The sequence below is a fragment of the Australozyma saopauloensis genome, chromosome 1 (genome assembly GCF_035610405.1).
Source record: "Australozyma saopauloensis chromosome 1, complete sequence".
In the NCBI taxonomy this organism is placed as follows: Eukaryota; Fungi; Ascomycota; class Pichiomycetes; order Serinales; family Metschnikowiaceae; genus Australozyma; species Australozyma saopauloensis.
The window spans coordinates 1,957,445-1,985,319 of NC_086131.1; the positions used below are offsets into that span (position 1 = coordinate 1,957,445).

The 27,875-nt window shown below is 45.8% G+C and overlaps 8 protein-coding genes across 8 annotated transcripts; all 8 read right to left on the minus strand.

The window, feature by feature from the left end:
* Window positions 1-305: 305 nt before the first annotated feature.
* On the minus strand, window positions 306-3,947 carry PUMCH_000866 (uncharacterized protein; the record flags this gene model as incomplete). Its single annotated transcript, XM_063019940.1, has 1 exon — window positions 306-3,947. One exon carries the CDS (start codon window positions 3,945-3,947, stop codon window positions 306-308), a length of 3,642 nt encoding a protein of 1,213 aa, XP_062876010.1.
* Window positions 3,948-5,574: 1,627 nt separating this feature from the next.
* Window positions 5,575-6,993, minus strand: PUMCH_000867 (uncharacterized protein; the record flags this gene model as incomplete). Its single annotated transcript, XM_063019941.1, has 1 exon — window positions 5,575-6,993. One exon carries the CDS (start codon window positions 6,991-6,993, stop codon window positions 5,575-5,577), a length of 1,419 nt encoding a protein of 472 aa, XP_062876011.1.
* A 1,301-nt stretch (window positions 6,994-8,294) lies between these two features.
* Window positions 8,295-10,715, minus strand: PUMCH_000868 (uncharacterized protein; the record flags this gene model as incomplete). The annotated part of the gene is made up of 1 exon (XM_063019942.1): window positions 8,295-10,715. One exon carries the CDS (start codon window positions 10,713-10,715, stop codon window positions 8,295-8,297), a length of 2,421 nt encoding a protein of 806 aa, XP_062876012.1.
* Window positions 10,716-11,122: 407 nt separating this feature from the next.
* PUMCH_000869 (uncharacterized protein) lies at window positions 11,123-13,192 on the minus strand (the record flags this gene model as incomplete). The annotated part of the gene is made up of 1 exon (XM_063019943.1): window positions 11,123-13,192. The coding sequence occupies one exon, from the start codon at window positions 13,190-13,192 to the stop codon at window positions 11,123-11,125; it is 2,070 nt and encodes a 689-aa protein (XP_062876013.1).
* Window positions 13,193-13,984: 792 nt separating this feature from the next.
* PUMCH_000870 (uncharacterized protein) lies at window positions 13,985-14,413 on the minus strand (the record flags this gene model as incomplete). Its single annotated transcript, XM_063019944.1, has 1 exon — window positions 13,985-14,413. One exon carries the CDS (start codon window positions 14,411-14,413, stop codon window positions 13,985-13,987), a length of 429 nt encoding a protein of 142 aa, XP_062876014.1.
* A 527-nt stretch (window positions 14,414-14,940) lies between these two features.
* PUMCH_000871 (uncharacterized protein) lies at window positions 14,941-18,219 on the minus strand (the record flags this gene model as incomplete). The annotated part of the gene is made up of 1 exon (XM_063019945.1): window positions 14,941-18,219. The coding sequence occupies one exon, from the start codon at window positions 18,217-18,219 to the stop codon at window positions 14,941-14,943; it is 3,279 nt and encodes a 1,092-aa protein (XP_062876015.1).
* Window positions 18,220-19,221: 1,002 nt separating this feature from the next.
* PUMCH_000872 (uncharacterized protein) lies at window positions 19,222-22,161 on the minus strand (the record flags this gene model as incomplete). The annotated part of the gene is made up of 1 exon (XM_063019946.1): window positions 19,222-22,161. One exon carries the CDS (start codon window positions 22,159-22,161, stop codon window positions 19,222-19,224), a length of 2,940 nt encoding a protein of 979 aa, XP_062876016.1.
* Window positions 22,162-25,142: 2,981 nt separating this feature from the next.
* Window positions 25,143-27,254, minus strand: PUMCH_000873 (uncharacterized protein; the record flags this gene model as incomplete). The annotated part of the gene is made up of 1 exon (XM_063019947.1): window positions 25,143-27,254. The coding sequence occupies one exon, from the start codon at window positions 27,252-27,254 to the stop codon at window positions 25,143-25,145; it is 2,112 nt and encodes a 703-aa protein (XP_062876017.1).
* Window positions 27,255-27,875: the final 621 nt, after the last annotated feature.

Genomic DNA, 27,875 nt, shown 5'->3' on the forward strand with positions numbered 1-27,875 from the left:
AAATATCTTGGTTTTTCTAATTTTCTGATTAATGATTACATACACTAAAGAAGTGAACAAATGTTGTTTTTCGAAATTTATTAATTTATCTTGTCTGTTTGAATTACGTTGTCTGTCTATTATGCTGACCTCATCTCTAACTGTACATACTGATACACCGTTGGTCAAACTCAACTGTAGGGAGTTGGCAAAACTGAAAATGTAGAGTAGCTCAACAATGATGCGTCGCCCAAATCAGGAAAATGGAACTTCAAAACTACATCCTTCTTCAATAAAAAGAGTGTTCGTATATTCGTAGATAGGCCTTACTCGGCAAATGGGTTCAACACCCGCACAGTCAAACACGGCAAAGACATTCCAATCTCCGCCCTCAACAAAACGGGCACCTGCTTCAACTCCCGGATCTCTTGCACGTACAGGTGGCCCTCAACCCGCGTGATGCAATCCTTCAAGTATGGCGCCAAATTGTCTCCCTGTGGTGCTGCGAACGTCTGTGGTCCCAACAAGTTCGAGAACTTAGGTGCACCGATGTTCAATGCCGCAAGCTTGTCGGTGATGCTCAAGGGCGCGATGGTGTTCTTCTCCATCATCGTGCTGTGTTGGATCTTGGCTGCCTCAGACGCGGACGTTCTGTACTTGTTCTTGATCGAGGATCTATAACTCAATGATGATCTCTCATCTGGGGGCACATACGTGGCAGAGTCAACTCCTTTCTCCCAGTACAACTCCAACACACGCTTGGTCTTGTCAAACTCGGCCTTGACAAGCGGAAGCTGATCTCCATGCACACGCTTCTCGATGCCAAGCTCAGGAACAACAACGTCAAACGAAGACTCATAAACTTGCACAACAATACCCATCACCAAAATCTGGCCCGCGTGTTCGCTCATGTCGTTGATGGTCTGCGATAACAAAAGGTGAATTGCTTGTTCTTGAGCGCTGGCGGCACAGTCCTTTTTGAAATTACAATAGTCCGCAATGGTCTTCAAGTTGTCGAAGTCTTCGTCTGCCTCTACTGGCTCATTCGAGATGACCTTCTTGAGTTGTCTCTGGACTATGAGGTCAGCGAAACGTCTCAAAGGTGCTGTGAAATGGGTGAAGATTGGGAGGTTCAAGTAGCAATGACCAAAGTTCTCGCGATCTTGTGTCTTTGCAATGAAGTACTTAGCTGCTGGCATCGACTTGTACAAGAGAATCTCAATGCACTGTCTCTTCAATGGATCTTCGATATTGAGAATCGAGCGTTGCAATGTGGATGAGGTACTGGTATCAATCTTGAAGCCGAGATTGGCGGCTTTACGGGCGAATGCCTCGATCTTTTGAAGTGTTGGCAAGGCATGACGACGTAAGAATGCAACGTCTCCCAATGCAGCATGTGTCTTGGAAGCTACAGTCTGATTGACCCTGTTGCTGATCTCCGATATCATCAGAAATGCGCTGCTGTTCTGGAAAATATTAAGGTGAAGTTTCACTTTCTCATCGTCAATCTGATCCAACAAGGCCAAAACAGGGGTGCTGCCCAAGGCTCTGTCTTGCAAGCGTTGACGACGGAATTCCTTGGCAATGAGGCCAAACGTCTTGATGTAGTCAGAGGTAGCAGAAGTGATAGATGGAATAATACCGTTATCCAAAATCGTGTCAACCGAGTCGTATGTAACAAGAGCTTTAGGAATGACGACAGACTCTTTGACATGCACATCACGGACCTCAAAGGATGTGGTGTCAATTTCAAAGATAACCGACATGGCCAAGCCTTTCTCGTTCTCCTTAAAAGAAACCAAGTCAATGAGTTGCTTAGGATACAAGTGAGAGACCTTTTGAGGCAAGAAGACAGAGGAGGATCTCTTCTTGGCTTTTCTTTCCAAAGAAGAGCCTGGGCTGACAAAGAACGAAATGTCAGCCGCATGGAAGCCCAATTCAATACGCGTGTCACTAAGACGCTTCACGTGCAAGGCGTGATCAACAAATTGACCATTCTGAGAAAATGCGATGATGTAATGGTTCAAGTACTCGGTTCTGCGAGGATTGGTAAACTCTGCTTCCATGTCAGGGAGTGGACCGAAGGAAGATGCAAGGTAGTCCTGTCCGAGTTCATCTTCGCCAGAGTACTCGTCAGCCAAAAAGTTATTGTCTCTCAAAATCGATTCAATGCCAATCTTTGGGTCATCGATCTTGCCCAACTTGGTGACCAAGGTTCCGAAAGGATGTAAAGAGGTGATGGGCCATCTCTTAATAGAGGCTACAAACAAGGAGTCCAGGTAACTTTCGTGATTTTCAACAAAGTCGCGTGGGGCCTGCTCTGTTGGAATTGCAATTAATGGAACTCTCTTGTCGGTTGGCTTGAACCAAACAATCTTAGGTGCCTTGGGTGTTTGCACAGAAGGCTCCTTACCGATTCTCTTATCATTGGCAGCTTGGGCGGCTTGAGCAGGTCTCAACAAGCCCAATGTACCTGAAAAGATCTGGCCTGGAATTCGATCAACGACAGCGACGACATGGCCAGCATACAAAGGCTTCGACTCGTCATTGATTTCTTCTTCTTCAACCAAAAGCAATGCTTGACCTTCTACTTCGACGTCGTCGTTCTTCTTCATAGTTGGACGCTGTTTCAACGAACCTCTTCTGCCCAACCCTTCAGGTTCGGAGTCGCCACCCTTTTCAGAGTCTACAACCAGTGTAGATGTGGCATCATTATGAATATCATCACTCAAGACAGATGTAGCATTGGATTTCGTTGAAATGTTGTCCTTTCTTCTCTTCTTCTCCTCCTTTTCTTTCTTCGACTCCCAAACTTCGTCGACGACGAGGAGCTCGACAGCAACCAAGTCACCTTCCAAAGCACGGTTTCTATCTTTGGAGCCACAAATGAAAATGTCAGCATCCAAAAGGCCATCCGTGCTCACGTAAGCGTCAGAGCGGTTTTTCTTGTTGACTCTCAAAATACCCGTCACCAAACGACCTTCGTTGATGAGTTCGGGCAATGAAGATTGAGGCAAATATGGGGCGAAAAGGGACTTACGGCCGCTGGTATTAGGACCAGAGCCTTGGTTAGGGTTGAAGTGGGACAAGGAAGAGATAGAGTTGTTTCCACCAAAGGAGTTGCTCTTATCTTTATGACCTGGAACGAAAAAGGAGGGAGGACTCAAATTATTATTGATAGAGGAACTTCTCTGATGGCTACCGCCCATTGGCAGTTGCTGCGAACGCCAATTGGAGTTGATGTTACTAGAGTTGTTGTTGTCGTAGTTTCTGGAGTTCGATCTGAAGTGAGAGCTACGACGGTTGTGTGTACGGTCTGGGGATGCAGTCTGTCCGAAACTAGGAACCGGAGGAACCCATCCTGAGCCGGCGGACCCAATGGTATTAGTGATGGTCTCGTTGTTGTCAGGTGGGAATTTGAAGGACTGTTGGCCATAGGCCAAGGACTTGTAAGAGCCATTGAGAGGGTCCGAATCCACATCTGGGTTGTTTGGAAAACGGAAACCGGCATTAGCATCTGGTGGCGGAAGATTGGAAATGGAGCCGGCGCGATTAGGAGAGGTGTCGCCTTGTGAGATGGAATGGGCCATGTTGGACTGTTTCTGGGTGGCAGCTGCCTTCATGGCTTCGTTGAGACCGAGAGAGTGACGTCTGGCGTGGCCTTGCTGCGATTGGCCACCAGAGCCGGAACCAGAACCAGTTCTTCTGTGGGTCTGGCCGGAGTAGGAAGGAGTGCGTGAATGGGACTTGTATTCGCCCTGCAGTTGCGGTTGGGGCTGTGGTTGCGAATGCAGGTGTTGCAGCATCAAGCCGCCTTTCAGTTGCGCCTGGTTCTGTTCCAATTGTTTCTGGAGGTTGTACTGTTCCACCATAAGGGAAGTGAACTCACTGGGCGAGCTACGGTGAGCAATGAACAACTTCTTTGGTTTTCTGGCTGCGCCAGAGTAGGAGTCTGGAAGGTCCGACATGATGAGATAGGATGCCACTCAAAAAAAAGGGAAAATGTAGTTGTAGAGGTGTGGGGGTATAGATGGTATCAATGACAGATGGAAGATGAGTCACAGGCTCGGATTGGCAAAGAAAGATGGACAGAGAGCTCAAGAATAGAAATCTTCTAGCAGGAAACTTACTGAAGCCTCTTTCAATGCTCTTTGATGGTGTCTGATCTCAAGACCTGTGGTGTTCTGCTTTGACCGGGAAACAACCAACGATCGGAGGCAACAGAGGCAAGAACAACGTTGCAACTACACACAACAGCACGGTTTACAGGCAATTGAGCACGCACCACGCAAAAAAAGGAACGAGCAACGTTGGTTTCCGCACGCGAGAGAGGGTTCGTTCGGTGGAAACGCAAAAAAAGCACTACAGCGACCGGGAAAAAAACACCAGAATAGCCAGAATTTACAGCAGTTGGGGTCTGACGGCGTGGATGCAATCGAGGTACATGCAAGGGCGTGGGGGACGCGGAATGGTGGTGGCAGGTGGAGGAAAGAAGTAGAAAAAAGTGGAGGAAATGGACAGGGTTGGTTGGTGAGGTGGCGGACAAAGGTGGTGGGCGCACGTGAGGATCGGCCCAGCCTACGGGAGAGAGAAAATGCAGAAATTAGTAGAAAAAAAAAGTGCGCGGGGTGTGGGGGTAGGCGGATCTGGCGGGGGCTTTATATAGTTTTTCCTGGGGCCGGGTAATGGCAATCTTTAATTGTTTCCAACTGGTTTTGTTGTCGCTTCTTTGCTCTACAGTTGCAGTGGGTGCGACAGCTGTAGGCACTAACTGTAGATTAGCGTTGCGGCTAGATGCCTGGGGGAGGGGGGGATCGAGATTGCAGGAGGGCCACCGGAAAAAACGGAATGTGGGGTGGGCGGCCCGGATTAATTTCTGGCGGGTTTTCAATTTATTTTTAACAATGGCAGATTTCAGTTTGTTCATTTATGGTTTTTTTTTTGGGTCGTTTTGCGGGAATTTCCACTGGTTTCCGGCTTCTGTCATTCTATTCTTAGCTGGCACTAGTACCGGATACGAGCCACTGACTGCCTTTAGACGCGGCGTTAAATTTAGTTCAAGCCAAATTGCGAAATTGGGGAAAAGAGCGTCTGTGCGATTCTGAAAAATTACTGAGAGTCTTATTAAATACATTGGTGAAGGTTATTCCTTCCTAGGTCTAGGCCATGGTAGTAGCCCTGTAGTGGCTGCAAATCTCAGCGATATACCTGTAGATGCCATTTACGAGTGGTGAGGAAATAAGTGGCTGTTTTTCGTTGAAAATGGCAGTTTGCACAATCAGATCTTTGCAAATTCGTCCAGATTTTTAATCTCGCTATCGAATATGTCTCTGACCCAAATGTGTTCTGAAACTGTCCTTTCCTATTGATCCAAGAGATTATTAGTGATTCTTCTGCAGTTCATGCTAGGACTGATCAATTGCAATTTTTGAGATCTCAAAGACAGGCTGCGTATTTGATCCACTTTATATGTACGAAGAGAAGCATGAGCGAGCCGAGTCGCCTAATTCTCGTATTCTTCATCTTAATTCAGTTCAAGTCATGCATGAGGCTGCTGTCAATTCATAATTACCCATAAATTGTGCATCGGTAAGTTTACTCAATTAATACAGACTTGACCTCAAGCGTTTTGGTGTTCACAAGAAGAATCTCTCCGGTGCTTTTGAAAGCAGGCACACTTAGAAGCTTGACAGAACTCGAGCCAATCTCAACTGTTCGGCTACCACCGCCACATTGATTACCAACAACATACAAATTTGGCATCTCATCCAACGTGAACGGGTCACTATCCTCATAAGGGTAACAATAGAGAGTGTCTGGCGCCGTTGGAACAAACACCTGCCATCTTAAAGTCTGTTCCATGATATCTAGAGTTTCTTCAAGTGACGTCTCACCAACCCGGTATTTACAAATGTCATCGATATTCTGGCCCGCACAGGCGAGAATCCTCAACCCGGCATTGGTTTGCATCCACGTAGGATTACTTTTGGTGACAAGGTTCTTGGAGCCAACGTAAGGCGCATTCTGGCTGAAAAGAGCACGGTGAACGGGCTGTTGTGGCAAACAAACCTCACACGGATCGCTTTCTCCAGGCATAACGACGGCGGGAATTGTGGCGACAATTTCGTTGAGCCACTGGCCAAATAGGGTGAGCGACTCTGGAGAAAACTTGGAGGTGTTTTTGGAGCCGAAATTGTTAGTGGTGGTGAAATCCAAATTCTCCTCGTGCTCGTTTTCCACTATACTGTTACCTACTACGACCAAAGTCAGGATTTTCTTAGCGGCTGCTACGTCGTCTTCTCCTCCAAGCTCGCCAGAAAGCCACTGCAGAAGAAGAAGAGTGCGCGGATCCAAGTCGGTTTCCTTCCCGAAACTGAGGCCCGAGACAAACGCTAGCCACTCCTCAGGACCAGAGGAGTCTACATCTGCAAGAGCCAACGTCTGTGGAGCCGGAGCCGGATTGACAATCTCCATGATTTCAAAAATGCCTGCCTGGATCTCAATTCCCAAAACACCTACGAAACAACCAGTAACTAAATGCGATTTCCTCAAGAGCTCTTCATTATGTAGAATGGCCCGTCCACTCTCATCCTCAATCATGACCACCGCCTCGTTGTCCGCATCCACATATTTTTTCGAGGGCTGCGGCATGAGATCGTCAGTGCCCTTCTCCACATCCTTCAAGATGTTGAGCTTGTGTTTCATGTCGGAGAAGATGGTTCCTGAAACCCAACACAACTCGCCCAGCACGATGTCTAGAATCTTCTGCTTGTGCTGGATAAGTTTTCCGTTCACTTCACGCGTATTGCTGCCCCATTTACGCGTTGCCTCGCGGTCTACGCGTGGTTTAAGCATGGCCAATCGTTGCTGGTACATCGAGAAGAATTGGCGGCCGTAGTCTCGGTTTTTTGACGGAAGAAGGAACGCAGAGTCTTTTGGGTAGGTCTCCGCGAGCGACGACTCGACACGAACGGCCTCCGCGGTCGAGGGGAGGTTTTTGTTGAGATGGTTCATTTGGGTAGTAGTTGAAATATAGAGGTATGTGCAGTTTAGTAAACAAAGATATGAAGAGATGGGATGGGGTGAAGTCAATTTATCGAAGAGGCTAAACTTTGGAGAAATTTAGGATATTTTGTAGTTTTTGGGTCTCTTGATGAGTCCGGCTGGTCCGCTTTTGCCCTAATTCCTCTTTGTCTGTTTTAGATTTGCAACGGGAAGGCCTGAAAATTGTCTCCGATGGAGATGAAGTCGAGAAGAAGTTGAGTAGTACCTGAATTTGATGAATATTATTCTTTTCTTGCTTATCATTTGGTACAAATATGTGGATGGGTCTAGAATCCAGGCTACACCTTTGACTGTTCCCATAGATGGGCACACAACTAGTAAACCGCAGCCACAAACAAGTTGTCAATTTAAAATTCTAGAAAGAAAATGATTTTGTCTCACTATTCAAAGAAGAATAATTTCCCGTGTTCGTATCTCTCCATGTCACCTCTTGTGGTCATCATCATATCCCAAAGAAGCACCCTTTAATTAATTATTCACTAAACCCCACCCTTTCACAAAAACCCAACAATAATATTTCTCTCGAATATCTCACTCACAAAAATATGTTTCAACTTTCCGCCATCTCTCACCCCACATCTCATGTTGCAACTACATGACAAGAACAGTCGTAGAACCAGAAACGCTCCGGCTTCTATATCCAAAAGCAACACCGGTGCATCCGGAAAAGCTCAGGTTGATTGTTCAAGTCCGTAGTTACGACCTGTCGCGGGCGATTCTTTCCGTGGCAAGGTTTCCGAATGTGCCATCTCTCGTAGTCCATATAGATCTCGACGACGAGCCGAAACCGCAGCTAGAAATCGTAGAAGTAGACGTTTCGCATGTGCTCCAGAACATGACCCTAGACATAGTTGACTGTGGGCTGGCGGTGAGTATCGTTGGCGTATATGATGGCTCTAAGGTGACGGCTTTTGAGTGCACCTCAGTAGATGGGCAGCTTTTGCTTGATGGGCGGATTGAGCTTTTGGGGAAGTTGGCAACTTTGCGTGATCTATAGCATTTCGGACGGGGTTCCTAGGGAAGTTGAAGAATATTGGTGTTTATTCAAGTACACAATCAATCACCCAATTAATGAGTGAAATGGACCAATGGTTGTTAATTATCGGAACTTGAAAATTTCTAACTTTCTAATTTCACGCGGCTTCTGTGTATTGTGTTTCATTACTACCTACGTTCGGTCACTCTACCTTGCCAGAAACGAGTTTCCCATCACGAGTCTTGAATTTCTATTAACGTTTATTCCCTTCCATTCATGAGAAGGAGCTTCGACCCTCGTTCGAACTGAAAAATTGATCCCAGATTGGCTCGCCCGGAACCTGCTGGATCAATTCAAGCACCTTCTTCCCTTCTCTGGTATTCGTTCCAACATCGTATGCCTCTGCCGTGTTTTCCCTTGGCGTGTGCGCTTCCGATGGAGACATATTGATGAGCTCCTCAAAGAAGACGTCCAAATTGCCTGGGTATAGGTTGACAAGGCTCAGCGGATCTTCAGGGCTGAAGCCTTGGTCGGGCCATCTGGCAGCCCATTCTGCGGATGCCAATTCCTCCTGCTCATACTCGTGAACAATTGCTCCAACCTTCATTCGGTTCTCCAGGGTTGTTGAAGTCGAGGTCGACTCCTCCAGCGGCTCAGATCTCTCGGGACCTGGCGCACTTCCGTAGCGAAGCTTGAGTACGGCTCCGGAAAGCGTGTGGTACATTTCCGCGCATGCCTGAGCTGCACTACACGACTCCCTCATCAGAGTGAGAATGACTACACAGTGGCCTGTAATCTTCTTCACATCCTGCTCGCTGTGCCTAGCTCTGACCTCATCACAGTGGTAGACAGCGAAGAGAAAAGACGTGCCCGCCATGAAAAGATTATAAACCGCAGCCCATGTGTAGTTGATGGCCTTTTTAATGTACAACTGCGTGTAGCAGCCCATGACATTGCGAGTAGCTTCCGAAACCCGGATGTAGGCGTCTTTAGTAAGACTGTAGCATGTTGGCGAAAGGCCGTCGATCATCAATCTTGTATGGTTGTAGTTCAATGTGAAATACTCAACATTGAAGCCGCAAGCAGTGTCCAGTGAGTGTTTTGGCGTAGAGCTCCACCATCTCTCTAGCTTGCTGTGAATATAATGTCTCCATTCGCCAATATCTTTGAACCTTCTTGGTAGCTCTTCATTTTCGTACAACGTTCGCTGCACTTCCAGCTGTATTTGACGGATGCAAAAGATCATTAGCGCAATGGTAATTGATGTTCGGCCGCGACCAGGTACAGTTGCATAGTCGGAAATCACCGTCTCTTCTTCTCGAATTAGCGAATCGTCAAGCTCGGCCGGGAATGGCGTCTTGATGGATGCTTCAGGGATTCCAACGGGTCGTCCCAAATAAAAGCACACTTGTCTATCGAGAGAGTATGTACACCAGAAGAGTCTTCGCCTGCGTTCCTTGACAAAAGCAGTAGTTTTATCAGCCTTATCGGTACTCTCGTTGTGAAGCCCTAGATCGACACAGACCCGTAGAGCTTTGCCCAAGACGTACCATACACCAGGGACAGCGGGACGCATGAGGGAGTAAAGAGCCATGAGCAAGGTGATTTCCAAGTTTTCTAGAGGATCGTCTCCCAGCTCTGCATGTTCGAGGTACTTGAACGCACTGGTCTTGAACAGCTCACTGATTGTGCTTACGTACTGGAGATGGTTAGCCAGAGATGCCAAGGCAAAAACGATGTTGAGGAAGAAAAGCGGCTTGTGGTACTGCAAAGGAACTTCCATCGAGTCCGAGATATTCTGAGCCAATTCCGACTCGTGCCCGTGCCCATTAAGCATCTGCATTAGGTACAGTTTGTAGTTGTAGAACCAGGTATTTTCCCTCGGTATATCTTGGTGTCCCCTGCTTCGAGGCACCAGCGCGCCCAAATCTAGCTGGCTCTCCCAGTGGCCGTATATGGGCTCGAAATACTTTCGAAGAAACACTTCTCGATGCAAGATCGGTAGCTGACTGTTACTCTGGGTGAAATAGATATGGAGAAACTGCTCGGCTGTGGCTTTGGGAGGAAGCATGGCAGAATGAACTACAGGAGGAGCAGCAGTCGACATGTTGCGTGTCGGCTCCACCGCCAGATTTAGATTTTTCATCTTCAAGGCTGTCATCATAAGCTTGGCGAACGTCACTCCTGGCAAAGAGCCAATGTACAGCTCCGACGCAGGAACCACGACCTTATCCGACGCCAAATCGGACTTCACCAGCGCGGAATAGCCCATCGCCTGGCTTTCGCTCTTGCTATGAACATCTACACCTGCTCCACCAGGAGAGCTATAACTGGCTGTACCCGCGGCCGCCGTCGTCGCCGCCGTTCCCGGAACGGCTGCCGCCAACATATTTACTCGCGAACCCACTCCATTCTCGCGCCGCGCCAACTCATCCTCCAAACTTTGCACCCGTTGTTCCAAGTATAGAAGGTACGATCTCGGCGTCTCTGCGCCCGTCAATGGATCAATACTGATGCACGGCACCTGTGCCTTCACACAACGCAGACACTGTGGAAGTTTGCGGTCGCACTTTGTCTTTTTCTTGCGACATCGGAGACAAACCGCTATTGTTCGGGAGACTTTATCTGAAAAGTCGGGCGATTCGGCCGTTCGGCGGACCTTGGCCGGTGGCTCCTGCAGCTCCGAGTCCAGCATTTGATGTGGTTATTTTTGTAGGGCAAGACCGGTTTTGCCGGGATAATGGTGGGAGGTGGGGTGTGTTTTATTGTGTTTTTAGTTGGAAATTGATCTGGGCTAGCTGCAGGCCCGAGCGAACTTGAGATAAGAGATTCTGCAGGACTGAAAAATTGGCTTCTGAGACATTGGAGCCGATCTAGAACTGCAGAGTATAAGATAGATAGAAAAAGGGAAAGTATTGACTTCTTTGAGTGGTTTATAATTTTTTTCTCTTATTTATATCATTCTGTGGCTGCAATTGGTGCGCTGTCTACGTGAGATGAGTTGTCTATGGATGGACAAGGGCTCATAGCCATGCTAGATTGACTACAGCGAATCAGCAAAAAAGCCACGTTCTAGAATAGAATATGTTATTGTCTTGTATTTTAGTCATGCAAATGCTTGACCCGGGCCTTCTGGAGAATATACTTCTCGCACATGTCCGGAATCAATACCTCATACGCCATGGTGGTGGCTTCTGGATCATTGCCGTCATTCTCGAAATGAATGCTGGTCACCAAGGATTCGCTACGGGCGGGATACTTCACGTTGCGGTCGTCGGGCGTCATCTTGGACGCTCTCTCGACATCCTTCGGCAGAACAGCACTGGGGATCTTGGAGACCGTGCCAATTTTGTCCTTGTACAAAGGAGACTGCTTGGCTAAAATAAGGTCGTTCCAATTTCTCTTGTTCAAAAACTTATGGCCGTCTCTTGCCGATCCATCGGGATTGATGTGGAAAATGGGCACCACATCTTCCTCGGTAAACTTGTCGAATTTATGGACAATGGATCTGGTATCAAGCAATGCTGCCATTGGGTTAGGAGGTGCTGGATTGACAATTGCAGACGAGGTGACGTTGAACATTAATCTGGGGTCGTGCTCTGGGTACTCTGTAGCGTTGAATTCGGCATCCAACTTGTCCTTGGCTCTCAAATGGGCGCCCGGATGTTTGTGTGCTCTTGTCTTGATTCTTCCGAAACATCCCAAATGCACATCACCGGATAAAATAGTAATTCTCACGGCATGCTTTGCGCCAAAGTCAAGAAGAGACTTGACCAAGAAGTTTCTTTCTTTCTTGTGCAAAAGAGCGCACCAATGGTCGTTCAAGTCGTCCAACAATTCGGCAGAACCATCGAAATCATTGATGAAGCCTTGCGAAAATAAACCTCTGGTAGCTAAACCACGGACTGGCTTCAACACCCGCGAGGCCAAGATCTTCTCGATCCAAACAAGACGTGGATACAAGATCGGCACTCCCAACATAACGAGAAGATGTTTTGTCTCGGGCGCATTGGCAATTTCAGATTCCAACCGCTTGAAAACCTCCTTGTATGTCAGCTCAGGTACAATTTGGTGCACCTGTCTCTCTGTTCTGCAGTCCAACCCAAGCAAACTGATCTGGCGACCCAAACGCATAAACGTCGAATGGCCCTTCTGCTTGATGAAAGCACCGTTGCTCTTGGAAAGGATCCAGGAAGGATCTTTGGTGTGCAATGGCTCGTCTGGAGAGACCTGGTGCTGGAAAAGCATGTAGTATTTATATGCGACCGCACCAATGTGGACGAAAACACTCAGCTCCATGGTCTTGTGCTTGTAGGAGCCGTAGCCATCAATGATATCGTGATCGTCCCAAATGGACACCGTAGGGATTTGAGCCATGGCCAAAGGAAACAATGGCTGCAAAGTTCCTGGCGGAGAAGCGTCATAGAAGCCCTTGCCGAACCATTCAAGGTACGATTTGAGGTAGTAGTTCTCCAAGTCCTCCACTATCTCAGGGGTCACCTGGACCTGTCTCTTCTGGTAACTGAGCTTCTTGTGGATCCAAGTCTCCAAGGTCTTGCAGTCCTTCTTCAAAGCGTCGTTGTAGATCTGGTCTCCACCTCCAAGCATGACGTGGTAGTGTTGACGATTGGCGTGTTTGCGCAAGACATCGAGCCAAAGCGACAGCTGCCACGGGGTGGTATCTGTGCCCAAAGAGAACCCATTACAAGAGTAGGCCATGACATTCATGGAGTCCTCAGATGCTGGAATGAAAAACTGATGAGCTGGGTTGGCCTGGCCATTGACCCGGTACCGCACCCTCTGCTCATACTTCTCGATATCGAGCTCCACCTCGAATCTCCAGAACATAAGTCCCTTCTTGGTCTCGTGATACATTTCGCCGGGAAACTCACCATCCGCCAAATCCTTCGCCTCGGCGCTCCTGACATCTGGCCCGATCGTATACTCAATGGAGGGTTTCTTTCCCTCAGACACCAACATGATCGATGCCCTATATGTTTCTGCACCTTCCTCCAATGTTCCCCAAAGTCGAAGAATAGGACCACAAACCACGTTGGTTCCATTCACGGCCACTGGCCCTGGAACTTTCTCGGGAACAGGTCCATTGACTGCTTGCTTATTGAGTTCGAGAAAGTCCTCGAAAGGAATGGGATCATACCAATCGGCGGTCATTGCAACTGGCGTCGTCTGGTTGGAATATTATTAAGAGCACGCAATTGAGTTGCAACGAATTGTGTTTCGTTTCTCTATTTTCCAATTGTGGAGACTAGCAACACTTAAGTAGTGACCTGTGAATCGATAGGTGATTGCTAATCCACTGTATATGATCTGATGGGCCTGTATGGAAAGTCCTGTGAAGACGCGGGCAGGATTCTGCAGTAGCCCATGACGCATACATGTGAAACGTATTTCCTGATCGGGACGGAGTGGTGGGTGTTCCGGATTGGGAACAAATTACGACGTCTGTCTGCAGGTGTATTTCCTTTGGTCCTTGAATTAGCAGACGGGCATAGGTGGGCATAGATGAACGTAGATGGGCCCACATAATTAGGGTTTGTTTGTTTTATGTACATTAACATCTGTCGGAACGGTTGAATGGCACAAATGGCTCTTTGAAGGCTATTTATGAGTTGTCCCAACGATTCTATGGTTGTAACGCTGGAAGCATAGCGTACCAAATGAGCTCTGATTTGGGGTATGAAACGAGAGATGGAATATTGTAAGCATTGATTTTATGTCTTGATATTTCTTCTAAATTTGTTTGAAATGTTACTGGAATCTGACACAGCTTTAGAATACTCCACTTGCACCGTCGTAGAACCTAACACGGTCGTAATGACAAATCTTAGCTATAGTCCACTGTCAAAGTCTAATCAAGTCTTTATTCAAACAATTTGTGGCCTTGTGTAAACATTTCCGGGATCCTTTAATTCATTCTAATCTAAATATCTACTCGTACGAAAACTACACAGAGACTCCCAATTCCTGAGCCAAAAACTCCTTACTGAAATGGGTGATTTGCTGGAAATTCGTCTCAAAACCCAGCTTGCCCCCATAGTATGGATCCAGCACCACTTTGGCAAACGCATCGTCAGTCTTCCATTCACCAAACATGGCTACTCGAGTCTGCGATCCGCGCGGTTTCATGTGAAGCAAGTCGTCACGGTTGGACTCGTCCATGCCGATAACGTAGTCGAAGTTCTCAAAATCCTTGTAACTGATCTGTTGCGCCTTATGGTCTACGGGAACGCCGTGTTTGCGACAAGTGCTTGTTGAACGAGAGTCTGGGTTCTCGCCAATGTGCCATCCAGACGTGCCAAACGAGTCAATGATATCGAATCTGTCCTCAAGTCCTGCTTCCTTGACTACATGTTTGAATACAGCTTCTGCCATAGGTGAACGACAGCTAGAGGTCAGTAGAGAGGTCAATTGAGATTGAAGGCACAGCAAATGTCATTTTTTACTTAGAAACAGTCCATTTTTGTTTTTGTCGTTCTTTGGAACGGGGTTCCTTCAATCTGTTCCACCAATGGCCCGGCTTCTTCGCAATTTGAAATCATCCGCATAACCTGGGTACATACATGTTTCCGAGACAAACAAATGCGACGGATATTTTGCCCGTTTCGTTGTTTTGGCCCATTTTAGTAGAAGAAATCAGGTTGATAAGTGGTAGTGCATCTTAGCCGAACATATATCAGAACAGCAACAAATAATTTGCACGAAAATTCGAAATTACATGTTGACGCATTAAATGAATCAATATTTTGTGAAAATGTCTGTGTCTGCGATTTTCCTGAATCATATACCTTCAAGCTCCTCTCTGTTCGAACTTCTCTCTTCTCTCTACACTGAAGTGCTCATAATTAAAAATAAATTAAACTAAATGTATACATAAACAGACTCAAAGTGTACAAAGGTAATCACGTCTCTTGTAATTTAGTGAGCCACGATTTCCAGTCATCGAACTCGACTAATGACCCACACTCACCAAACGCCAGCTCCTCAAGCCCGAACTTCTTGTCAACAAACAACAGATCCAAATCTTCCTCTTCTTCCAATTCTCTCTTGAGGCTTCTTTCTGAGTTGGCCTCTCTGTCTGCGCTTTCAAGCTTGACCAACTCGGCACAATCCGAGAGAATGTCTGAACATGTCAAATCTTTAATGGCCTCAACTTGTCTGAACGCAGAAACAAGAGCAAACGGCTTGATTTCGGCGGACCACTCTCCAGAGTGTTTTGGAGAAAGTGGCGATTTGAGAGGAAGTTGGCTGTCTTCGGCAGATTTGCCGCCGAACTCTTCCCCAATCTCGAGCAAGTTCGAAAGAGCAGAGAAGAAAAACTTCTCTGGATTTGCATCAGAAAGCTCTCTACGTTTGGCCTGTTGGAAATCCGTGCTATTTCTTCCGAAGACATCCCCAACAAAAGGCTCCTTTTCCATCGACATGGTTTTGAGGTCATTGGTAGGCGACGATTCATTTGGAGTACCTCTGTTGCTGTGTGTTTGAGGAAGCAGAGGCGTAGGCATGTTGTTGGGCGTTTTAATGGCATTGGCCAAAGTCGCTGGTGTAGGAGCGCTTGCAGGTGTGGGAATAGCAGATGAAGACTTAGCATTCTTTCTCCGATTAGCGGCCGTAGTTGTAGCCTTTTTGGCAGGAGTAGCTTTATAGGGTTGAGATTTAGTGCCAGGAGAAGCAGCCCCGGGAATAGGAATAGGGCTTGAACCAAGACGCGGCCCAGGAGCAGCGCCGGGCAACTTTTGTGGCTGCATGTTCTGATTTGGCAAGGCTCTAGCGTATTGCTGAGGCGGCTGCTGAGAGATCGGTTTCTGTTGATTAAACTGTCCATGCTGCATTGATTGCACTTGTGGCGATTGTTGTGGTTGTCCAGGGGGCGCTATGTTTTGAGAGTTATTATACCCACCTGGCATAAGTTGGGACATATTTTGTGGGTATTGTTGATTGTTTTGAGCATACTGACCATTAACAGCACCACGCATTCCCTGGGCTGGGCCTTGCTGCTGAATTGGTGGTGCAGGCTGCCCTTGCGGATTTTGATTTTGATTAAGATGTTGCTGTGGCTGCTGCTTAATTGCCTCTTGTTGAGCCTTCCGAGCCAAAATCTGCTCCTTCACGTAGTCAGTGAACTTCTGATATTGAAGACGCATTTTTTCAATAAGATCCGGTCCTGCAAGATATGTATCTTGTCTGAGGTTCTCCAAAATGTTTTTGGTCATAAGTTTAAGCTGCAAAAGCCTTTTGGCCCCATCTGCATTTCCCGAGAGAACGTAGAAGTACCCAAGAATGTTATCTGCATTTTGGTATTGCTGAAGAAGTTGTTGCATCATGTCTCTGACTCTCAACTTCTCAGCATCCGAAAGGAGCATTGTGACATCCTTGAGTGGAACTTTACTCTGAGCAACCTCCGCACTGATATTCTGCAAGCGGAGTTTGATCTCATCGGTCATTGGCGGCAAGAACGACAGCATAGGACCTCCTGAGGCCTGTGGCCGCCCTTGATTTGGATTATTTCCACCAAAGTTTTGTTGCGTTGGTTTTCCGTTTTGGGGGCCTGTTGGATTCACCTTGGCTCCCCTCATACTTTGTGTCATCATGGGATTCCCAGAAGATTGAGCAAGACTCTGCATGTTCTGTTGAGCTGTCGCATGCATATTGTTCATGTTGGACTGGGCCATTTGTTGTTGTGTCTGCTGGGGATGTGACTGTTGTTGTTGGGACTGTTGTTGCGAGCCATAGTTCCCCATCATATTCATATTTGGTTGTTGCTGTTGTTGCTGTTGTTGTTGTTGTTGCGGTGGTGGCTGTGGCATTTTTGGCTGCTGCTGCTGCTGTTGCATAGACTGGTTCATACCCTGATTCATAGCCGCATTAGCTTTGAGTTTGAGCTGCAAAACATATCTACGGATGAAGCTCTGCTTCTGGGCCTGATCTAAATTCTGCAGAATAGAGCCATTTTGTTGCAAACGAGCTAAATTAACCATGGCCTCCCTTGAGTATTTCTCGATCTCTTCCTTAGTCAACGAACTAGCGAGCTTTGCAGCAGCCAGCTGATTTTGTGGGTTCATTCCCATGCCCATAGTTTGACCTGCCATTGTTTTGGGCTGCTGCTTACCAGGAATAAAAGTGGCCGGTTGCATCATGGTGTTCGGCTGTTGTGGAGTGCCATTCATGGAGTTTCCATTGTTGTTACCCATTTGACGATTCATGTTCATGTTATTCATGTTGTTCATGTTCATGTTTGAGTTCATAGTGTTCATATTGTTCATATTGGTATTTGACATTCCAGCCGAATTACCGCCACCATTACCATTGTTCATACCTCCAACCATGTTTCCAGCACTAGGGTTGTTGGACATGTTCATTCCCATGTTGTTCATTCCCATATTATTCATGTTGCCCATGTTCATATTTGAGTTCATGCCAATGCCGCCCATGTTACTCTGGGGAAAGTTGGACGACTGTTGTATGCTCTGCAGATTAGGGCCGCCCAGATTGTCGTTATTCATCTTGCGTAGCTGATTCATTTTTTGTTGTTGTTGCTGCTGGCGGAATACGAGCTGGATGTGAGCTGCTTGAACCTCCTTGATGGCAGGCACCGCGGAAGCAGGGATCAATTTCTTACTCATGCAATCGAACACCTGGGGCCAGGTGTTGACGTTTGGCGGAAGCATTGGCATTTTGGCTAGCAACTGTGGGGGAATAGGCCCAGTTCTAATTAAGTTGGCAATCTGCTGCTGAGTCAGCATATTCTGGCCCTGGCCCGATGGAGCGGTCTGTTGAGGCCGCATCTGTTGCATAGGCTGTTGCTGCTGTTGCTGTTGCTGCTGCTGTTGCTGTTGCTGCTGTTGACGGTCGCGAGGATAAAAGTTATTCTGTGGATTTGCGTTTCTGTTCCCTGCGCCTAGATTGCCCAGCATGGGCATTTGTCCTACGTCGTTGGCACGCGGCCGCTCGCGCAACAGCGTCACCTTCTTCCGGATATACAGCATGTACTCCTCACGCGAGCCCAGGCGCTGGAAGGCCATTTTCTCGAAGTTCTCGGCCTCTGCCCGAGCCTTAAGGTCATTGTATGTAGAGGGCATCAGTTCCTTGAGAGTTGCCGACAAGATATGGACCACTTTTTGGCGGTCCTCGGGCGAGCATGTGGCATGCCACCCGCCCATCTGGCCTGCTTGGTTATTCATTGGAAGTATATCTCCGAACTAGGAAATGAAGCTGTGCCACCCTAAACCAGCGGAAAAGATACAGAAAGGCCCGAATTTTTATCCGTAGATATAACCTCTGAAATAGTTACAATAGATATAATCAAAACAGAGCCTTTTTCGGAACTCAGATCTCTTGGAATTGTACGATTCTCCCGTGGTCTCCAAAAGTGCAGAAACAACGACTTTTCGCTCGAATTTTCCCGTTCGAAAGTACAAATTTCACTACAAGGATACACGCGGCTGCCAGAAACACTCTTTTTCTTTCTCCAGGCGCTTCACCTCGGCTAATCGGTACAACCTAGACGAGTAGTTACTGATAAAAGTGGATTGCGTGGGGCAGGAAAAAGGAAAGAAGAGGGGAATCGGATGTTTGGTCGAAGAGCGTGTGGGGGAGTTGTTTTTGTTTGGAGAATTTGGGATGAATGGCGCTTTTGTTTTTTTGTGTTTGTTTGTTGCTTGATTTGTGTGTCTTTGAGTATTGTAATTAGAATCAGTAGATCACCTGGAATGAGGTACAAGGGTGGGTGGTTGGCTGTGCAAAACGGTTCGTGAAAAATTTAGTGGAATCTGGAATAGACATTTTTCATGAAGAAAGATGTTTGGTGGAGTTTTGGTCCCTAGAGCTACTCCATTGTGTCCTAGGTTGCCCTGACTGTTCATGAGTTTGTGTATTAATATGAAATGATGAGTATTCTGCGGTTTTTTGGATCTAATTTGCTACGTAATTGTGGCCTATCAATGCTTTTGTTTGAGAAAATGGGTTCGATTGGGTAGATCACTCCTAGAGGGTATCCTTACCCAGGTCATGAACGGGCTCACGTTCACTCAATTCCCACTTTCTATCGCACTAAAATCAAAAAGAATGATCTAATGACTTTTGCTATTTCAGAAAATTCGTCAGTCCTACTCTCCATGGGCCGGCGCCTACTCCCTCTCTGATATTCAAAATTCTCTATTAAGATACATGCAAAACCACGAAACTTATACTGTGGCAAAGGTACGCTTGGCGGCCTTCTTCTCCTCATGCTCGCGCTGTTCTTTCTCGTCAATGAACTCGAGCTCGTGTGTCATCTTCCATTGACTCTTCTTGAATTTCAATCCCTGAGTGTTGTATCCGAGCTGCTTGGCAGCCTTGTTGAGCTCTCCTCGGAGTTGCAGCTTCACGCGAATCAAATGGTTCTTCAAGGTTTCGTCTCTTTGACTGATCAACTCCTTGGCGTTGGAACGTACAATGAAGAACAACACTTTGCATATGAGCACGATGTTGACCAAGTTATTTCCAAGGTTGGCATTGTTGGTCCAAATCTCAATAAACTCCATGAGTTTCACGGTGTAGGAAAATGGAAGGACAAGCAAGGCATCTTCAAGATGCGAGGAACGAATCTTGAGAAGCGTATTCAACACGTGCTGTTGACCAGTGATGTTATACGCGAGCAAAATGGCGTTGGCGGTAGGCTTTGATGGCATTGGCACCCCTGTCTTGTTGCTTTCAAACTGCTTCAATTGGAGCTCGTACTCCTGAATAGCCCTCACGTCAGCAATTCCAATATCGATAGCTTCCATCAATTTTTCTCCGGCCTTGAAGGTCTCCATGGTTTGCTTGCGCACTTTCTCTGCATCTCCGCCTTCTCCGTCATTCTCTTCGTCATCACCGTCGCCCTTCTTTTGAGTTCTATCTTCCGGATCAAGGGATTCAAGGAGCTCAGTCTCATACAACTCGTCCATCTCTTTCTCGCGCTCTTCCTCCAAGAAGACTTGGTCGTTGGTGGCAGACCAGATTCTGGTCGAGTGGTCGTGGGAGGTAGATACAACAAAGCTACCATCTCTGCTGACAGCCATAGCCCAAACCTCGCTCTGGTGAGCGGGCAACTTTTGGATACATTGGAATTTGTCACCATCCCAGTACTTGACCATTCCATCTTTACTGGCACTGAAGAAGTTATGTGAGTCAGGAAGGAAACGCACAGCCATAATCGAGTCCAGATGTCCGAAAATCGACTTATGGCAATCACCAAAGTCCAATCCCCAGATTTTGATGTTTTTATCGGCGGAAGATGTGATGAGAAGCTTGTTATCGTGGGAAATGTCCACCGAAAGCACAGGCAATTTGTGACCATACAACGTCAAGAACAATTTCAAGCTATCGAGAAACACAACCTGAACATTATTGTTGAGAAGCGAGACGGCCAAAAACCTGGCGTCACCAGAAACTCTGACGGAAAGAACCTCGTCAGTTACTTCCAAGGTTTGGGTGTGTGCCAACTTAATAGTAGTAATCATGTTGCTTGTGCCCGGAACTTGTTCTTGATGAACTCCAAAGTTCCAGAATTTGACTTTCTTGTCGTTACCACCAGTAATAAGTGACTTGCCGTCCGGCGTAATGTCCATACTCCAAATAGCTGAACCGTTGTCGTCTTTTCCACTGACTGAGGCCACGGCATTTTCGTGAGCTTTTTCAACTCTGTCAATCAAGCTCGAGGAGGCCAAGTCGTAAAGTTCCAAATCACCGTTCTTGAAACCTACAACAACCAATGTACCTCCCGGCAAGAGCTTACAACACAATGCATAGCCACTCTCGGTGACAAAAGTACGCAAGACCTTACGTGATTTGAGATTCCAGATCTTCAATTCTCCGTTGGATGCGGTTGCAAGGAGCTTATTGTCGTCAGAGATGTCCATAGCTCTGATGTCTGTTCTGTGGCCCAAGAGGTCGATACCGTAAAGTTTTGTGGCAGCGAGCTCGCCTGGCTGAGCTTTTCTGAGTTGTTCGGGAACGGGGATTGTGTAGTATTCAATGCTGTTGTTCGATAATGCGAGGAGAAGCTCTAGTTTTCTGGTAGAGCGAGGTACCCACTGAGCGGCCTTGATTTTGGTAGCACATCTGAGGGTAGTCAAGGGTGTTATTAGCATGCTGATTTCGGAGCTTTGAATAGATTGTAAAATTTCCTCATCGTCAAAACCCTTCTCTTTTAATCTTTTAGTTCTCTTGGTAATACCCTTTTTAATTTCATCAGAGGAACGAATTCTGAAGACTTCACATGTGCGGTCGGAGTTTTGCAAATAGAAAAGTTCATTGGCACCAGCAGAGTCCTTCACGGTGTGGAATGATATGTCGGTACAACGAGCCTTACTTTGTTTCTCAAATTCACCCTTGGCAGCGATCTTTTGTCCGTCGGGTTGTTCTAAGTCAACCTGCCACACCTTCACCTGGTCTTTGCTACCGCAGGTCAAGATCATATCGTTATTAGAGTTGATGCCAATCAGCCAGCACTCACCAGAGTGGGCCAAGTGGGTCTCCACACACTGTTTCGACTTCAAGTCCCACAACTTGATGAGGCCATCCTTTGAGGCCAGGACCAAGTAGTCCTCAATATCGTCCTCGCCTTTAGTTTCTTGGTTCAAATTGAGGAGAACAAACCCGGTAATTTCACTTTTATGGCCTTTAAGCTTGAACAAACCCTCTTCGGAGACCAAGTCCCACATGATAATGCTGGCATCTGCAGACCCCGACAATAGTCTTGTACCGTTGGCGTCAAAACGCAACGTTGTGATGGCCGTTTTATGGCCTGAAAAGGTCAACATGACAGCACCCAGGGTCATATCCCACACTTTGATAGATCCATCTTTCAAACCAGCGGCTACAATATTCGAGGCCTCATGGTATGCCAAATGCACGACCGGCGATGGTGGAGAAGAGGTCTTTGCATTGGAAGCGCCGGGAGTCAAATCATCGCTCAAAGTGGCCAAAAGCTCTCCTGTTTTGATGTCCCACACCAAGATCTGTTCCAAACCACCGGTGACAGCTCTACCGCACAGTTTATTCGATTGAGAGGGAGCCGGTGGGAGCCAGAGAATATTGCATTGGGTAGCAATGACTCCAAAAACGGCCTCTTGCTCGAATCTGTCGTATGATTTAACCATTGCAGATGTAGAGGATGGAGAAGTTGATCTGGAAATTTAATGTGCGATGAGGTTTGTATGGCGGACCCTGATGAGGGAGATGAGTATTGGGGATGAGGGGGTAGAACCAAGTATTCGGTTCTATTTTTTTTCTACAATACTATTATTTTTCTTCTCCTTCTTCTTCTTTGATTTTGTTTTGTTCGATGTTGGTTTGTCATGGAGAGTCGAGTGTTTCTGGTGATTAGAGTGGTTGGAAGTGGTCTAGAGGTTCCATGCGAGTGTACTTCATCCTCTTAATGAATGAAGTTTTTGAAATTATAGTGCTTGGTTGAGAGGCGTCATTTTTCCGGTTGTGAACGTTTTCAATAGAGAGCCCTGTTCAATTTACTTCTCATGGACTATTTAATATACATAGAGGTCGAGCATCCAGAATGCTTTGAATTCAAAACTATTTCAGTCCTAGCATTCCCAGTCCCGATAGCTTTCAGTCCCAACATTTTCTAATATTGCTTTCATTTTCAATAAAGGCTGTTTTTTCATCAAGCGCGCTCTCTCTCTCTAATCATTTCACATAAGTAATGAGATAGTTCAGAATAAATGATGCCTTTATTAAAGATACAAATTGACTATATTAACGTTGATATCCACAATACTGACAACTTATATATCACTCTAAAACTTAACAATGCACATTACAATAGTCAACAGTAGTTCTGATCAGAAAGAACGGCGTAATGACTATAGTCCCATATACCTCTATCAATCGAACTACATCAAAGTGCTTTGTAAAAATCAATTGTTTTATGCTAGGAGTGTTATCCTTCCATCACAATTGGATACCTACCAAGGATGTTCATAGACTTTACTTGAATTTGGCGAGAATCATCATCAACCAAATCGTAATGCAGACGAGCCCTAAAATAAATTCTGCTTGAAACATCGGTTTCTTGCTATTTTGATCTTGTGGGTAGCGATAGTAAGTTCCAATTGAAGTCGATATGTTTGATAGAGCTTTTTGAGTGAAGCACAAAGTTGACGAAAGCTCACTAATAGAGTCTGACAAAAACAATTCAAACTCTTCAAACTGCTCGCAATCTCTAAGGCTCGGAATCACGTCATCAGAAAGTTCCATACAATTATCGTACATTGTGGAAGTGATAGAGGCCAATAAATCACAATTTCCTTGAATTGCAATTAAAATCTGTGCCTTCTCATCAGTCATATGATATCCATCCGCAGTGATGACTTTGTCAAACAGAGACAATGCCAGTAAGCACCGCTCGCCCGCACTCAGCGCACGGTTGATAGAATCAGAGAAATACTCATCCCATAGCGTCGCCAAATTCCTGAGATCTTGCACTTGAGCTTTTGCTCGGATGCTTCTCAATTTCTCCTGATAGATCGGCGCCTGTGTCCTGATCAATTCCACATGTCTTTTAACAAGAGGCTTGCCGGCACTGACTCGTGGAAATTCTCTTTGGATGTCAAATGGACTGAACATTTATTGGGCAGATTAGTTGTATGTTTGTGTAGCGAGGTCAAAGGACAAATGTTAGAGGAAATAGGCAGAGCATGTCCCGAATAGGAAAGATTAGGATCAGTCGCAGGAAACTCTAAGATATGGAGCAGGTTAGAGTAAGACCTGAGGAAAAACAGAATAGCTACCTAGAGCATAACAAGTTGGAAGAATATCTAAGGAGGTTAGAGAGGCAGCTAAATTAGTTAATCAAGTGTATCTAGGAAGACCATACGATAGGCATTTCACAAGTCCAATCTATTGTTAGTCATCGTAATCCTTCTTGTCCCCGATCAGATACTAATATTTCCTAATTCGGAAGACACCCGAATAACTCTTTACATCCAATGGCTCGGATCTGAGAGAAAATTTCCGGAATTGACTGCGCAAAAGCAAAAACAATTCCAAAAGGCAGTCGAAAAACTGCTCGAGTTATCCCGCTGAAAGCTTTAAGCCCCATGTATGTCGAAATTAGTTTTAAAGTACGGCGGCTAATTTGCGAGATCTATTCTGCCAAATGTATGTGTTGAAGGTTCCAGATACGAGCAATTCCGAACTATTAAGAAACTTGGATATCGAGAGAAAAAAATTCTCAATCTTGAAGTCTATATGGGACACATCATCTCTAGAGTTTTCCGCCGCAATTCAAGCGTTCAAATTCCGATTAAGAGCCTGACTTGGTTCTGTTTGCTCCTCTAAGGCTTCAAAGAGGACTTTGAAGTGCACATATCTCTCGCTAAAGGCAAATCTAGACAACGATGTTCCGTTTTCTTTGATCATTTCCTTATCCATCTTTTCTTGCACGATGTGCCTCTTCTAGATATTCCTCTTTTCTCTTTCCTCTGAAACCGTCTCACGCTCATTCTTCGCCAATTATCAATGAAATATACAATGTAATATTTTCAACAATCCAATTGAAATCATTGAGCTGAGATTTTGCGTTTGGTGTGAATCGAGTCGCCTGCTGTATCTATCTGTCAAGCAAAACATGGTGGGGAAACCTCAGCTATCGGCGCTCATATCACGAATGAAATTCAATGACAAGATCAAAATAAACGCAAGAATAGAAATATCCATATGTATTTATCAGATGGCTGCAACATGATATTAGAATAGGATAAACTCTACGGTTGGAGTGCCCGCAATTCTGTTTACTGAAACGCTGACATAAGCCACATGAACACAATTTCGAATGTAAAGCATTGTACTCGGAAACGAAAAAGATTGCAGCACCACAATTTCACACATGGTCTCCCACTGCATTACTCAGTGTGGCTCTAAGTGGCTTGACTAACGTTGATCGGACGGGAAACAGTATTTTCCACTTGATATGGCCGCAACCGATCAAAAATCTTGTGCTAGGATTGGCTCTTGATCCCAATTGTGAAGGAATTGTCGTTGAATTGAAGTCGTATTGGTATGCGATTAGCCTCGTTTTATTTCAAACTATGCGAGAACTCTTCTGAGTATTATGTGTCGAGGGCTAGATAAACGCCGGCATAATTAAGGATAGCCATGTCAAAATTGATACTATTCCACAGCTCACTCTTTCGCCACTGTTGGCTCTTGTTGTTGACGCCAGCGTCCTTGTTCCCTGACTGGTCAATAGTGATGACAAGGTAGACTGTCCTGACACAACTGGCGAGTTAGAAGTTAGCGCCAGTGAGGCACCAGAAGAAGTAGAAGATACAGAGCTCTTGGATGTTTGCAGTGAAGCCATGCTAACAGTCAGCGCCGGTGTGTCTTTCAACTCGCCTGCCCAGCAATACTTCTCAAAGCAAGATTTGCACTCATCAGATTGTTCCAAGCCCCTTCTTTCTTGCTCGCGGCGGATTATCGCGCATCCGACACATTTATTCCACATAGCATCATCACTGAAGTTTCCTCGAGTCAGTACTTCAAATCCATTTGTGACTGCACCTACCATTTCATCATAATCGTAGTTCATCTTATATGTCGAGGTGTTCGAATTGTAGCTCTGCCGGTGGTTAGGCATGTAGACAACCAAGGGTATATCTGTAGCATTGACTGTATTGTTGTGGTAATTGACCAAATCTGTAAGGTTATTGGCACTACAACCAAAGAATACGGGTCTTGTTGTCAAGCCATCACTGAGAAATTTCTCGATGGTGGGCACGTAGGGGAAAGGTGTTCCTCTGCCCTGGGGTCCAAATTGTCTCTGGAAGGTATGTACTAACGAAGAGCCATTTGGCCAATGTTGATGTGTATCACCCGAATTATCAAATGCAAAAAGAACGTCAACGTCTCTGCTGTTTTGAATGAAAGGATAAAGGGGTATATTCTGCTGATCCTCTCCACCATCAACTAAATGTAATGTTTGGTTGTTGGTAATGCTATCCAGATTTCCATACAGGGTGTTGTAGAAGGGATTGGGTTCATATGACGCAATGTCCATTTCATTTTCTGAAAAGGTTCCCAAAACACTTTCGAGGACTCGTTTGATGGCCCAATTGAGCCCGGAGTTCAGTTTTAGCCGGACAAGAACTTGATTGAACAAAGATGACAGCGTTCCCAAGATAAAACCAGCATTATCAAAGTTAGTTACACATTGCTTCATCGACTTTCCGTCATCTAAGGCAGTTCCGAGGAATGTCAAGTTGACAAAAGAACGGAGACTCGGGTCCCAGGAACCAAGTTCATATGGCGTTACCTCAAAAACCGTAGAGTTAAGATTGACAATGTATGTGCCTGGATTTCTGCCGTTTGCAAGCACAATCGGGAACGGCATTTGGTGGTTTTTGTAGCTCGATAGATCTTGGATTCCACTCCAAGTTACATTTTCGCCGCCGTTGGAAAATGTGTCAGGATTGAAAAATTGATAAGAAAGCGCTCGCCCCCAAACGTCCGTAATTGAAGTGGCATATCCCGCGTCGCTTTTGGCATTCACAGCCTGGCCTAAACGCACATAATACGACACAGTGCCGAAGACATTAATCCCGCTCGGATTGAAAATCGTGTCATCTAGATCCCAAATATTCAGCTTGGGATTCATCACATCACTCACAGAAAGCCAATTGTTCAATGCTAGAGTCCCTACAAGCCACAGGCCCCCCGAAAGGCCCAGGATATACGTTGCGCTCTGCAAAAGGCCTCCAAGTCCCAGTGTTGTCAGATTTGTAGTACGATTGTCTAGCGCCAGGAGTTCTCCGGCGCCACAAAGCATAGCTCTATAGCCACCTCCACTGAACGCAAGAGCGATGGAGATATTGCGACTAGCAGACCCAAAGAAAGAGTCGGAGTTAAAGTCTATAAGGTTGCTCACTTCCGAAAGAAACTTTTGAAGTGCCTCTGTAGTGACCAATTGTCTCTGTTCCACATATTGCTTTTCTTCCTTTGATATGTCAGAGGCTTCTCTAACAATGGCCTGTTCTGGACATGCCGTCTGTCTGGGCGCATATCCAATGCCGTCACCTGTTGAACTCGTCACTCCTGTCCACGAGGAGATAGCCGAATCACTCATTTGTGTGGCAGAGCTACTGGCACTCTTAGTAGATGAGTTTTCCCACGGCCATTTGAAGCCATTGGCTACACCTGCTAAAAGAGCATTACAAGCTAGGAAAGCAGCAACGCGCATTTATGCTAGTATGGTTTTAGAAAAGAAAAGTTGTGTCTACATATTTAGTCCTTTCAATCCCTTTATGGGATTCTGATTATGTATTCTTGCTTCCTGTGTAGGAAATTCAAGGTAATTACCCGATTAGGACTTAAATGGGATCCAGATTGGGGCAATACAGGAAGGTCGGATTAGGAGTTTTATGTGATTTTTTGGCATTGCTATCTTTTAATATAACAAATATGATGTTTTTCGACTACTTTCATGTTCTTAAAAGAACTCTTCTTGGAATCGATGCAACTTCCACAATTTCATTCAAGACGTGGAAGCGAGGCCGATGTTTGGACACTGAAATTTAACATTTTGAAGCATATATCTTCTGGTTATAAAACACCTACAGATGATTACGATTAGGAATAGCAGCGTTGGTATAATGTTCTACTGATTGTAAAGTACATCGTTTATAAAAGTAATCGATTAAAATGGGCTAACGTATGTTCGTTTTTTCCTTCAAATTTTTTTTTTTTTTTCGTTCAGATAGGTTGTTTTTAACAATTTTTATGATCTTAGGTTTGTAGTGTCTCCAATAGCGGTTCAGATAAAAAAGCTGAACAAAACCAAGAAACAAGACAAGAAAAAATG